We start from the raw sequence: 14,310 nt of genomic DNA, 5'->3' as shown, positions 1-14,310 counted from the left end.
GTAACACATATTTCAAAGTCACATTAGGGAAAGGCAGACAATGCAGTTCCTTGCATATTTCCAGCTCACCTGCCAAATGTCCTCTTGGCTGAATCTTTGATCTGAATTTGGATGATAGCATGGGAGCGGGAGGAGTCTGCATTAACTCCAGTGGCCCCGGTGCTGCGCTCCTTGCTGCCTTTCAAAATCACCTGAAAATCAAATCCAGAGTGAAATATTTCTTATTTCCCTAAGAAATAAAAAAGCCCTCCGGTTTCTAAGAATTGGCTGAGAGCAACAGAGACCAGGCATATACCTTTGTCCGTACACTGCAGTTCCCTTGTATGCAGAAATCTGCCTAAACATTAAAACATACAGAGTAAGTACCCAACAGCAGTGCAAACAATGTGGAATACTAACCTTGGGGGAGAACATTTAATAGCTGAAGAGCTAATTTACTTCTTGATCTCATAAACTCTTTTTTATATCTTTGATAGATTTAGCCTGACTACAATCTCCAGGGCATGACTTGTCTCCAAAGCAAGGTCCCATAATACCCATCTATCTTAGTAACTAAAGCAAAGGACAAAAATGTGTTATCACAGAATGACTAATACACAGAGCAGAAAAAGAGGGAGAAAGAGGCAGAATCCCAAGCAGGCTCCGCACTGTTAGCCTGTCAGCTCAAAGCCTGATGTGGTGCTTAAACTCACAAACTTCGAGGTCATGACCCGAAATCCAGTGTTGGCTGCTTACCTGACTGAGCCACCCAGCTGCCCCTAGAATTGTATTTTAGAATCAAATTTAGAATCGTATTCTAGATACACTCATTTTGTAAACAGCTTGCTAAAAGTGTAGCAGGTCTATCTGATGAATCTTTTTATAAAGAGAAGAACCTATTAACTTATAACACTGGATTACCAACTGCAGAGCTAGTATGTTATTGCTAATTAGAATCATAAGAGGAGAGCAGAGCCCCTTACACTGGGTGTGGCAGATGCCCTTTCCCCGCACTGCTAACGAAGCTCGAATGCTGGCCAGGCCACTTACAGCACGTCTGTAACTGAACCACCTAGTTCAAATGTACTTCATCCTGACCTCTCTCCTATCACTGACTTAATGTGTACATATACTATAATGCCAGGATGATGTGTAATGTTCTTTTTATCAAATTTTTCTTTTTTCTCTATTAGAAAAGGACGACATGCTTACTGTGGGAAACTTGGAAAATGTAGGAAAAGTATCAAGAAGAAGATATATACCTCGCATAATCCCAGAGTTAAGATTCTGGTGTATTTCCCTTTAGTTTTAGGGCTCTCAGACCTCTTTTTGTTTTTTTGCTTATTGTTTTTGGTCTTTTACAAGCCCCATGAGGAGACAGTTGAGATCTTTTAAATCTCTACGTTTATATAAACAATATGCTTGATAAGGGAAGAAATACAGGGAACATAGTGACTTATCCGAGGTCACATAGGTCAAATATGGTCAGGCTAGGGATAGAAGCCAGGTGGCCTCCGACACGTGTGAGAGTAATGATGACACAGAGCTGAGAAAGGCCACAAGGCCAAACCAGCTAGACACAGCGGATATGGACAGACGCTCAGAGGATGGTTTGTGGTTCACCCCAGGGGAGTGAAGAAAGATTGGCTTCTGGGGTTCTGTTATAGTTTTACACTTGGTTATTCATGCACCTTGTCCACCTTATCCATCATGATCCTTTAGGTACCTGTGAGTAGGTCTCAGAAAACCTAATGTGTTGAGGATACCTTTCCTCACTAATGCCTTTTAGGGAAGGCCTGAAGGGATTTCTGGTTCTGGTCCGGTTTCCTCAGTTTTAGAATCACCATGCCTTTCAGAAACTGAAATAAAGCATCTGAGCTCTGAGGAGTAGAAATGACTCAGTTTGTGAAGATCATAAAACTTTTTTAAATGTTTTTATTTATTTAAAAAAATTTTTTAAGTTTATTTTTTGAGAGAGACAGCACAAGCAGGGAAGGGGCAGAGAGGTAGAGAGAGAATCCCGAGCAGGCTCTGTGCTGCCAGCATATAGCCCAACACAGGGCTCGAACTCACGAAACTGTGAGATCATGACCGAAGCCAAAACCAACAGTCAGATGCTTAACCAACTGAGCCATCCATGCACCCCAATGTTTATTTATTCTTGAGAGAATGGGAATGAGGGAGGTGCAGAAAAGGGGGACAGAGGATCAGAAGCAGGCTTCATGCTGATAGCAGAGAGCCTGATGTGGGGCTCAAACTCACAACCTCGAGATCAAGATTCGCATGCTCCACTGACTGAGCCACCAGCCAGGTGCCCCGAGAACGAACATCTTTGTGTAAACTTCCAAAACTTTTCTTTTCACAAATGTGAAACAATCAGAGTTTCATGGTGAAATAGACTTTACAGATCAACATGAGACTCCATGGGCTCCCGAGTACAAGTGAACCAAAAAAGAAAAAGGAGAAGAAAAGGGGAAAACAGAATATTTGGGGGAAAGTGCAAGTATAGGAGCCAAGCAAAAAAAATGCAATCAACTTAAAAATCACTAGGCTTCCTTTTCCTCTACTACCTCCTCCTCCTCAAATTCTTCCTTCCATAACTAAAGTCTATTGGGCAAATTTCTAAATCTAGGTCCTTTAGACAAAACGTGTTATAGGAGTAGCGAAATGGGGACCTGACACCAAAGAAACTAAAGACAACTGCTGAATTCTGTTGCCTGGAAAACATTCAGGGACATTATTAATAAACATTATTGATAAGAACAGATGTGGCACATTGAGCGAGTGTCACACCAACCATTTTCTGTATGTTATCTCATTTCCTCCTCTATCATCCAACCCAGTCATCTACTATCATCTGCATGTTTCAGGCTCAGAAAGGGAAAGGACATGCTGAAGGATATATGGCACCAGGACCTGCTCTGTATGATTATAAGGCTTTAATTACTATGGTTTCTGCGCCTACACCGAAGGAGGGCTAGGAGCACATTAGCAGCATAGGCGCTGTGTGCCGAGTAAGTCTCTATCACTGGCATACAACTGAGGCTCATCTAGGGGAAGCTTTTGCCATGTGGGCCTCTGCTACCAATTACAGGCAGGGCAAAGATAAAACATGAAACAGGTTTATGAGAAGTTTGAGAATGGATGCCCATAAGCACATAAAACGGCTATCGAAATGACTTAAAAATCTGTAAATCTCTACAACTGAAAAAATACTCATCAATTCCCTGACAGAAGAAATCTTGATTCCACAACTGAGTACTGTGAGGAGTCAGCGTGTCCTCTGTAAAGGCAGGGAGGACGTGGTGTCTGCATTGTTAAGACCAGGTAATAAAATACACTTGAAGGAGATAGTTCCTGAAGGAAGGACAATCCTGCGGGGAAAATACGGCTGCTAGTTGTGCAGGCAGGCACGTGGCCACATCTGAGGGAACCTGAGGGTGATTTGTGAGGGTGACACTCAAAGATGACACTTGTGGGTGACACTTGAGCAAACACATGGGTGACACCCGAGTGAGCATGGTAAAACCTGAGAAAGTGTGACACCTGAGTTAGCAAGTGCTGTTGTTTCAATAAATGTTTATGAGGGTATCCATAATTTATATCAACTTTCCACCTTGATCTCAGCTGGTTTCTTGTACACCATCATATATGTTACAGACTGAAAGTATTGATGGCGATAATGAGATAACACACTAACAAGAAATTTCTTTCTGCTATTTTTTTCTTTTTTTTTAGTTTTTAAGAGAGAGAGAGAAAATTCGAGGGGCAGTGGGGTTTTGGGGGGAGCATCTCAAGCAGGCTGGCAGTCAGCACATAGCCCAATATGGGGCTCAAACTCATGAACCATGAGATCATGACCTGAGCCTAAATCAAGGGTCGGACGCACAATCAACTAAGCCCCTTCTTTCTGCTTTTCTTAGGAAAGATTTTTTTTTTTTTTACTCCAACCAGCTTTTTTTTTTTTAATTTATATAATTTCATTTTATTTTATTTTTTAACAAATAGTTTATTGTCAAGTTGGTTTCCATACAACACCCAGTGTTCATACGATGGAATACTACATGGCAATGAGAAAGAATGAAATCTGGCCGTGTGTAGCAACATGGATGGACCTTGAGGGTGTTATGCTGAGCGAAATAAGTCAGGCAGAGAAGGACAGATACCATATGTTTGCACGCATAGGAGGATTAGGAGGAACTTAATGGAGAACCATGGGGGAGAAGAAGGGGAGAAATAGTGGAGAGGGAGAGAGGCAAACCATGAGAGACTCTTGAATGCTGAGAACAAACTGAGGACTGATGGGGCGGGGGGCGGGGGGGGTAGATGGGCGTGGAGGAAAGATATCTTAAGATAGAGCAGTACCATAAACTCTTCCAAAGGTAGAGGGGGTGGTGGGACACCAGACTGCCCATTAACACAATTATGGCCCATACCTAAGGAAAAGGGACTTCCTCCTAAACGTTTGCTCCTTTCGCATTCAGTTGGTTTAATCTTCAGGGATAAAGGCATCATGGGCAGCAACTCTCCTGTCAAATGAAGGAAAGGCTGGGGGATGTGGGGGCAAGAGAACCAGAGTGAACAGGAGTATAAGAAACAATTTCCTTAGGACTCCACAATGGAGGGTGCTCTGGACAGGTTAAGAATGGTCACAATCGGGGCGCCTGGGTGGCTCAGTCGGCTAAGCGTCCGACTTTCGCTCAGGTCATGATCTCACAGTTCGTGGGTTCGAGCCCCGCGTCGGGCTCTGTGCTGACTGCCAGCTCAGATCCTGGGGCCTGTTTCAGTCTGTGACTCCCTCTCTCTCTGACCCTCCCCTGCTCACGCTGTCTCTCTCTCCTAGAAATAAATAAAACATTAAAAAAAAAAAAAAAAAGAATGGTCACAATCTCGGGGTGCCTCGGTGTTTCAGTCGGTTAAGTATCTGACTTTGGCTCAGGTTGTGATCTCATGGTTCATGAGTTTGAGCCTGACATCAGGCTTTCTGCTGTCAGTGTAGCATCCACTTCAGATCCTCTGTCTCCCTCTCTCTTTTCCCTGCCCTGCTCATGCCCTCTCTCTCAAAAATAAACAAACATTACAAAAAAAAAGAATGGTCACAATCTCAGGGAAGCCCCTTCAACACATCCCACAAACTTGATTTTACAATTCCTAGAAAGGGGCCCTTGGCTCTTAAGTAACTGTAAAATAGCCACACTCATGTGCTATCCTCAGATTTTTTTTATCCGAGGACTCAAGAATATAATAGTCACACAAATATGAGGTCTCAGCCCTTAAGCAAAATTTACTTATTTGTCCTAGGAAAAGAAACTGTCAGAAAAAGACATCAATGGTGGGCCACCCTGCCATTTCACACACCCAAGTCTTTGGTGTATGTTGTGAAGTTGTTTTAAAGTTAGGTCTTGCCAAATACCTGGCCTGTCCTTCTAGCTTTCTCTCTATGACTCTAGCCAGGCTTGCTACTAAAAGAATAAGAATGATTACAATGGCTGCAGACTGCATGTTAGAATCACATGAAGAGCATTTAAAATAACATCTACTTTCATACATTGCTGCTGGGAATGTAAAATGGTGCAGCCACTTTGGAAAACAATTTGGCAGTTCCTCAAAAAAGTATGACCCAACAATTCCATTCCTAGCCATAGACTCAAGAAAACTGAAGACATATGTCCACACAAAAATTTGTACATGAATAATGCTCACAGCAGCATTATTCATAATAGTGGTTTCTATAAAAGTGAAAACAACCTATGTGTCTATTAACTGATGAATGGATGAATAAAATATTAATAAGGGCAACTAGGTAGCTCAGTCGACTGAACATCTGACTCAAGATTTCAGCTCAGGTCATGATCCCAGGGTGGTGGGATCAAGCCCTGTGCAGGGCTCTGAGTTAAGCGTGGAGACTTATTGAGATTCTCTCTCCCTTTGCCCCTCTTCCCCACTCATAAGCTTGCTCTAAAATAAAATTATATATTTTTATATATATATATATATAGAGAGAGAGAGAGTGTCATATATATATATATGAAATAATGTATCCATAAGAGATTATTATTTAGCCATAACAAGGAATGAAGTATTTATCTGTGCTACAACATGGGTGAGCTTTGAAAATATGCTTAGCGAAAGAAGCCAGAGACAAAAGGTTGCATACTGTAGGATTCCATTTATATGATATGGCCAAAATGGTCAAATCTATAGAGATAGAAATTAGTGGCTGTGAGGCCTGGAGGCAAAGGAAGTATGGAGCATCTGCTAATGGTACAGGGTTTCATTCTGAAGTGATGAAAATGTTCTGGAATTAGATAGTGGAGATGGCTGCACAACTTTCTGAATATACTTTAAAAACCACTTAATTGTGTATTTTAAAAGGGTGATTATTATATGTGGATATTTTAATTAAAAAAATTATGTAACACTGAAGCATTCACTTTAAAAAGGTGAACATTATGGTATGTGACCAATATTTCAGTTCAGGATAACAATATCTACATGTGGGCCTGACCCCAAGAGATTCTCATTTAATTGGCCTCAGAGGGACTCAAGTAAGCAATGAGACACTGTGGTGAAACTAGAAAGACAAGCCGCAGAATAAGACAACATGTTTATGACACAAATAACTGACAAATGACTCATATCCATATATACACATCAGTAAGAAAAAGACAGACAACCCCAAAATAAGGGAATGACCCTAACTGGCATCCCCCAAAGAGGAAACCCATAAGATAAATTAAAAATATGAAAACCTATTCAGTTGAATTCTCAATCAGCAAAATGCAAAATAAAACTACAATGAGACATAATTAAACAATTCCAGACTGGCATAAATTTGAAAAACAGGAAGTGTTGGCAAGCATGGAGAACAATGGGATTGTGCTCACGCACCACCTGTAGTGTACATAGCTTTGGAAAGCTAGTGAAGTGGAATATGTGCACATCTTTACAACAAGAACTGTACTGGATTACATGTACAAGGACATTCATAGTTACGATGTTCAGAATAGTCGCCAAATAGAAACAACCCCAACTGTCCATTAACAGAATGGTTAAGTTATGGTACAGTCATATGATTGAATACTATATAGGAAATAAAAACAAAACTACAGCCATATGCAAAAACATAGACTGAACTCAAAAGCATAATGGTGAGCAAAAGAAGACAATACGGTGTGATTCTATTCATTCAAAGTTAAAAAACAGCTGCACACTAAGTAATATAGTTATTGGATGAATACATAAGTGGTAAAACTATAACGAAGAACAAGAAAGTGATTAGCATAAATGTCAGGAGTATAGGGGACTGTGACTGGCAAGTTGTACAGGGGTGTAAGGGGTGCTGAAATGTTCCATTTCTTAATCTGGGTAACTGATTATGAAGGTGTTTGTTTCTTTATACTATACTATATTATACAATACACATTTAGACTTTGTGCATATTTCTGTATAGGCTATTTTTCACAATAAAATGATCTAATGTAAAGCCAGGTTGAGGACCACTGCATTGAAGAAGATTCAACAAAAATATATTTGTAAAAAAAAAAAAACAAAAAAAAACTATTTGTAAAAAAAATACTTTAGTTATACAAAAAATGGAAACCAACCTGACAATAAACTATTTGTAAAAAAAAAAAAATACTTTAGTAATAAAAATATATATATTTGTAAATAAGTTAATAAATTCCCAGAAAAGGGAAAAAATTAATTATTTTATTTCATTTTATTTTATATTTATTTTTTTGAGAGAGAAAGAGAGACAGCACCAGTGGGAGAAGAGCAGAGACAGAAAGAGACACAGAATCCGAAGCAGGCTTCAGGCTCTGACAGCTCAGAGCCTGACACAGGGCTCGATCCCACAAACCGTGGGATCATGACCTGAGCCAAAGTTGGACGCCTAACCAACTGAGCCACCAGGTGCCCCCCAAAATTAATTATTTTAAACCATTAACACTGGATATCTCAGTAGGGAGTGGGGAGCTGTATATAGTAAGTTGGGGGTGGCCTTTATTCTTCTATCTTCTTACATATTTTTGCAAGGTTTATATCTAATAATGACCAAGTATTAAAAGATAGTTTTAAAAAAATTTTTTTAGCTTATTTATTTTAAAAGAGAGAGAGAGAGAGAGAGAGAGAGAGAGAGAGAGAGAAACAGTGCTCCTAAACGATAACTTTTAATAAAAGATTTCGAAATGCCTTTGGAAGGATATACAAAAAAACTAATAAAACTAGTTGCCTCAATTTGAAAAGGGAATGGTAGGGGCATTTTTGTTGTATATCTTGAATTCTGAACCCATGTGAAAGTATTAGCTGTTAAAAAAATTTTTTTAGGGGTGCATGGGTGGCTCAGATGGTTAAGCGTCCAACTTCAGCTCAGGTCATGATCTCACGGTTCGTGGGTTCGAGCCCCACGTCGGGCTCTGTGCTGACAGCTAGCTCAGGCCTGGAGCCCGCTTCAGATTCTGTATCTCCCCTTCTCTCCGACCCTCCCCTGCTCACACTGTCTCTCTCTCAGAAATAAATTTAAAAAGTTAAAAAAATTTTTTTTTAATTCTAAGTAATTTCTATACACAATTTGGGGCTCAAACTCATGACCCAGAGATCAAGAATCACATGCTCTACTGACTGAGTCAGCCAAGTGCCCCTTACCCATTAAAATTTTTACTTAAAAGTAAGCATTTTTCAGGATGCCTGGGTAGCTGAGTTGGTTAAGCATCCAACTCTTGATTTCAGCTCAGGTCATGATCTCATGGTTTATTAAGTTCAAGTCCCCATATTAGGTTCTGTGCTGACAGTGTGGACCCTGCTTGGGACTCTCTCCCTCTCCCTGTCCCTCCTCTGCAGTATCTATCTGTCTGTCTGTCTCTCTCTCTCTCAATATAAATAAATAAACTTAAAAAAAGAATATTTCTCTCCAGCAGCTTTTCCTACTACCATAGAAATACACATTAGCAGTCTGTCAAAGTAGCACAAGAGTAGCCTCTCATGCACGAGGTTCCCCCTCACACTCCGTGGCACTGAGACAACAGCCCTGTAGGAAAAGGAGCTATATCCTCTTAGAGGACTCACATTTTACAAATGTGAAGTAGTATGCTTGTCATGGCCCTCTGGCTAAATTTAAGTCCATTACTCTTGCAAGATAGCAAAATGAATTCTTTCCCTGTACTCAGGTTGCTACCGTGGGGTAGTAAGAAGAGTTACCTCCAAGAGGAGCTCCACACTGTCCACCTGAAGCTCTTGCAGTCCCACTATCTGTACCACATGCTTGCTATCTTCTCTTGCAAAGAGCCTGCAGATAAAAGAACAACGTTGGTATGGCAGACCTGCTATAATGGACTATGTTCTTGCCTCCCCAGAAACCTTTCACCATTTCCCTATTAGGTAGCAGTTCTATTACTTGAGCGAAATTGATGCGTATCCTCCCCAACCGCTCCTTCACACACCTCCTGACCACAGCCCTGGGTTTCAGAGATGGTCCTTGACTATTGTAAACAAATCAACATCTTTGGCTACAATTAAAAGAATGAACATATAATCCAGACCTATGCCAATCAACAGATGGTATATTCCTGGCTTCAGTGATTGGTTCAGGAGTGGATATGGGATCTCTGCTGGTCCAATCAAAATAAAGTCCTTGTCTCTGGCTGTTACGTGCCTGGGAGTGAGGTGGTGATGCTGGCTCTTTCTGGAAGTCAAAGTATGTGGCTCTGGGAGCAGTGGCAGCCACTCTGTATCCACTAGAGGGACTGTTTTGAAAGCTAACATCATAGAATGTAGAGCAGAGAGATGCACAGAAACTAGGTCCCTTATAATATCCCTGAGCTGCTAGAGAAAACAGGCCCTAAAGCCTGATTCTTCTCCAGGCTTTCTAGTTATAGGAGCCAATGACTCTCCTAAATACTTAAGCTAGTGGAAGTGGAGTTCTACTCTATTTCCAACATAAGGAGTCTTCATATATCTTCAAAGGGAGGAAGGAAGAGCTGGTGCTGTAACTGAATTTCTCAGGCCCATGTATAAGGCTATGGTTTATCATCATTACTAAATCAGACATCTCAAGGGGCATGTATTGAATCTATCAAAGAATCTAAGATTATTTTTCTTTCTTAATAAGATACTGATTAAGGTTCAGAATGGAATTCCACTTTATAGCCAAAAACGGAAATGATTTTCTCAAAAATTTTTTCTTAGTTTTTATTTCACCCCAAGTTTCCAAATTTTTACAGAAGGATGGGAGGAAAACAGCTTCACCAATCCCCATGACCTATCAGAAAATAACTCTATTAGAACAGTTAGGCCTCTGGAATAAAAGAAGGATCAAGCTTTCAGAGCTCTCAGGTCATTCCTAAACATACTTTGCTAGGTCCTATGCCCTGAGCTCACCCCAGAAAAGTTCCTAATGGACAGCCCAAAATGTACTGCTAGGTTTTTAAATCCTATCAGCCAGAAACGTATTTCTATCACTTTCTACGCAAGGGTATAAAAACAATTTATCCTCTACTTTAAGAGTTAATTTGGGCTGGGGGGGAGCTAGGTGGCTCAGTTGGTTGGTTCGGCTTCCCACCTTGATTTCAGCTCAGATCATGATCTCACTGTTTGCAAGTTCAAGCCCAGAGTCGGGCTCTGTGCTGACAGTGCAGAGCCTGCTTGGGATTCTCTCTCTCCCTCTCTTTCTGCCCCTCCCCTACCTCTCAAAACAAATAAACTGAAAAAGAATGCAAATATACAGGGCAATATATCTGAGTAATTCACTAAAGAACCACACTCACAAATAACTAGATATCCTGACTGTCCCTTGACCCAAAGAAACCAACCAACAAACCAGACAGACACACATACACACACAGCACAACAACAGCTTTTATCCTCATGCCAACTGTTCTTTAAACAAAGAAGACTTCAACTACCTGCATTTTGACCTCAAACTTTCTAAAAGATTTTCATTCCAGTGTATCATACTCTTAAATTTGGGAAAAGATCCTGCAGGCAAAGCATCCCAAGAAGGGAACCGAAACCACACTCTCAAGCAATAAAGGACTGCCCTGAGCCAGCAAGACCTTGCCCATGATTGGCCTTAAGTCAATGATCAACTTGACTTCACTGCCCACCTGCACAAACCCATGGAACTTTGTCCCACATTCTCTTTATATAAACCTGGAAGTATTTTCAGCACTTTGGAGGCAGTCTTTGAAATGTTAGTCCACTGTTTTCCTGGTGTTGGTCCCACTGAACTCAATTCCTTTCTTATTTCACCACTACTTGTTTCTCTGCCTTTTCTTTGAGTTTTGTCAGCGGCCACTGGTTGAACCTGGTCTGTTTGGGATTTGGGACCCTCAGAGCCAGAAGCTCTTGCATCTCAGTGCCTGGTTACCCGTTGGGGTCTGGAAGAGAAGCTGTGATTGAGCTAACATGAACCTTCAAAACAACAAAGAGAGGGTAATAAAGAAAAGCAACTCTTCTCCAAAGCAAACTCAGAGCAGAACCCTCCTTTATCTGGCAGTTGCTGTGGCAGGACCAAATCCTGAACACCTGTACATTCTCTGAATTGTGGCATACCCGAAGGTCCCCTTTTCTTTGGAATAGTCCACAGATGGTGGTCTGCCTAAGACCAGTTGATGGCCTCTCCAGTTTCACTACTCAATACTCATGTGGGAAACAAAGGCAAGCTGAGGGCAAAGTACAAGCTAACACTGGTGGCTCACTCTGCCCCCCCCACCAAGGTGGGATTTGTCAGACATTCCTCAGGCACTCCTGGCTGCCCAAGAACAAAGGAAAGGGAAAAACAAATGGTTAGCTGATAGAGATCACTGTCATGCAGGACAAGAGTTTCCATCAGTTTGCAACTGTCTTAATGATTTACAAGAAAAAAGGCAATCTCTAGAAACCTATAGACTCAATTTCCTGGAGCCCTAACATCATTCTCCCCTCCACAGGATAGAAAATCTTACATAATCAGTCAGTCTTTGCAAGGCCAGTGAAGCTCTGACCATAGGTGGTGTCCTCATGCTTTAATAAAACCTCCTTTTTGCACCAAACATGTCTCAAGAATTCATTCTTGGCCATCTTGACTCTGGACCCCAACACTTTAAACCTCATCACTGCTAGCATGGGGGCCTGCCCTATCACGCTCTCTCCACTGAACTCAGCTGCTCTTCTAGCCCAACCTCCGTTCCAGTGCTCGCCTGGAATTTGCACATCCTTTTGGACAGCTCTGTAGGGGCTTGGATACCTTTGCTAGGGGCTAGTTTCTGTCACTGACTTGGCTTCCCTAGCCTTCCACCATGCTCTGCCCCAACTCCATTCTCTCCATTAGTGGCTGCTCCCAATACGTCACAGGTCTGGTTAATTCCGTTATGACACCCTTTCATCCTTCCACCTCCCCTATTCCATCTCTCCTCAGTCTCCCAGTCAGTCGGTACCTTCACGACTTCATTGTTTCCTGCTCAGTTAAAGTCAGCTGTTTCAACCTAAACAAAACTTTAGGCCAGAAAAATACAATAGGGATTTAAAGTCAGAGTCATTGAATCCATTTCTAAATTACTGTATCATGTTGCAAGGGCAACAGTTTAAGACTTACAAGAGCTAAAAAAAATCTAACGTGAAGAAGAGAGATGTATTTCTTTAACTGATCTCAGAAAACTATCAAGTTTAACCTAAGATTTCTGAGAGGAAAAAAAATAACAGAAAGCAGGAAATATTTATAGTTCTTCCAGTGTAATAATAAGCACAAGAATGGGAAGGCATTTAAGAACATGTTGATATCCTGACTTCCTGAAATAATCACCCTTTTCACAGATCAAAGTAAAAGGGATAGTCTTTTGATGAACATAAGGATATAGATCACTTTAAAAAAATACTAATAGAAAGTTAATTTGCATTTTTCTCCAGTCGAACTGATTTAAAAAATATTCATCTAATTCAGGAGACTCATCTCACAAAAGGGCACTAATATAACAAGGCCTTGCATTATATCCCATGATTCAGCAATTCTGTGGGACCCTGGCTTAAAACAATGATGAATAGATTTGTAGTTTCCCACTCATAACCAGTACCTTTTTCTTCTATTTAAGAGGTCATAAAGCTGTCCACAGTAGATTTCATAGAAGCTGATCCACACAAAGAGGTGCCTTCTTGGCTGGGACACTTCTAGTTGCCTGAAGATATCTTTGGCAGCCAGAGCATAGAGTCCTGGGTTCTGATGAGTTCCTATCATGGTGTAGGTCTTCCCAGCACCTGTCTGTCCATATGCGAAGCAAGTGGCATTCCCTCTAGGGGGGAAAAATCATCTGTATAACATATATACTAAGAGAAATGTTCATCTACACACAGATTTTTAATGACCAAAGTCAGGTAGAAATAGAGTCCTGTTTATAGCTGATAAAATTCAGCTATAAGCATACAATCCTTTAGGGAGACTAGAACTTTACATTATAAAAATACAGGAAGAGGAAAAAACATGAGTTTTTTAATGGGAATTTTTTGTGGAACTGGTTATGCCATAAGACAACTCTGGAAGATAAGAAAACAAGGACCCATGCTAGATGCCCCAGAGAATCTAGGAGAAGATGATTTTGTCTTAATCAGAAAAGGTTTGATGAAAGAATAAGAATTAAAATAAATACAAAAATAATAGAAGACCATATGATGAACAAGGTGGTAGTGACTAATCATATAAATATTAATGAAGTTTAGGGGTAAAATCAGTGTAAGCAAGATATTTGAGAAAGGACTCACAGAAGGGTTTTTCTAAAAGCCTCAGTTTTCACTTTCATTAATAAATTAATTAGTTATTTGATTTCTATCTAAGATTCCTTCTAGCCCTGACACCATGTGGCTCTAAGTGATAATCACTCTTCTTGCATGTGGGTGGGTATGTGTGTGGGTACGAATGTGAAGAACTGGAGAATGAAAGGTGCAGAGGAGAGTTGGGAGACTACTCTGCCGATCACTGCATGTTTTTGGAGGAGCTAGAGGCCAAGGTTATCTGAGTATTGGAGACTCAACTATGTAGTACAGAGCAGAAAGTGAACATGTTAAGTAATAAGCAGCTATTGCAGACTCTAGAACAGGAAATTGCATGGATTAATGACAAAAGTAGCTACCTGCATTAAGAAAAAAACGTCTGTGTATAGACACAGAAGTAGGGGAATATTGGAAGTGGGCAGAGAGAAGAATATGAAGAAAGGGGCCTGAAGCCAGAAAGAACCCCAAAAACAAGTAATAGGACAAAAGCAAAGGAACCATGGAAGTGTGAGAATCAAGAGATGACAGCTAATCAGATTTAAGATGTTTGCGCAAAGACCAGTTACTCTTTGTCTTTTGAATCCAGGCTCC

The 14,310-nt window shown here is 40.8% G+C and overlaps 1 protein-coding gene across 2 annotated transcripts in view; it reads right to left on the bottom strand.

Annotated features, from left to right (window-relative positions):
- Positions 1-14,310, bottom strand: part of KIF24 (kinesin family member 24) — a 50,335-nt gene that overhangs the window by 21,792 nt on the left and 14,233 nt on the right. For both annotated transcript variants that reach the window (XM_039247041.1, XM_039247040.1), the window contains exons 4-6: positions 13,029-13,244; positions 9,181-9,268; positions 70-191 (exon numbers count right to left, since the gene is read on the bottom strand). In XM_039247041.1, the coding sequence (XP_039102972.1) occupies positions 70-191; positions 9,181-9,268; positions 13,029-13,244 (426 nt within the window). The remainder of the gene's footprint in view (positions 1-69; positions 192-9,180; positions 9,269-13,028; positions 13,245-14,310) is intronic.

The sequence above is a fragment of the Hyaena hyaena genome, unplaced genomic scaffold, assembly GCF_003009895.1.
Source record: "Hyaena hyaena isolate Hyena2069 unplaced genomic scaffold, ASM300989v1 scaffold_289, whole genome shotgun sequence".
NCBI lineage: Eukaryota > Metazoa > Chordata > Mammalia > Carnivora > Hyaenidae > Hyaena > Hyaena hyaena.
This window is presented reverse-complemented; position numbering and strand designations above follow the sequence as displayed.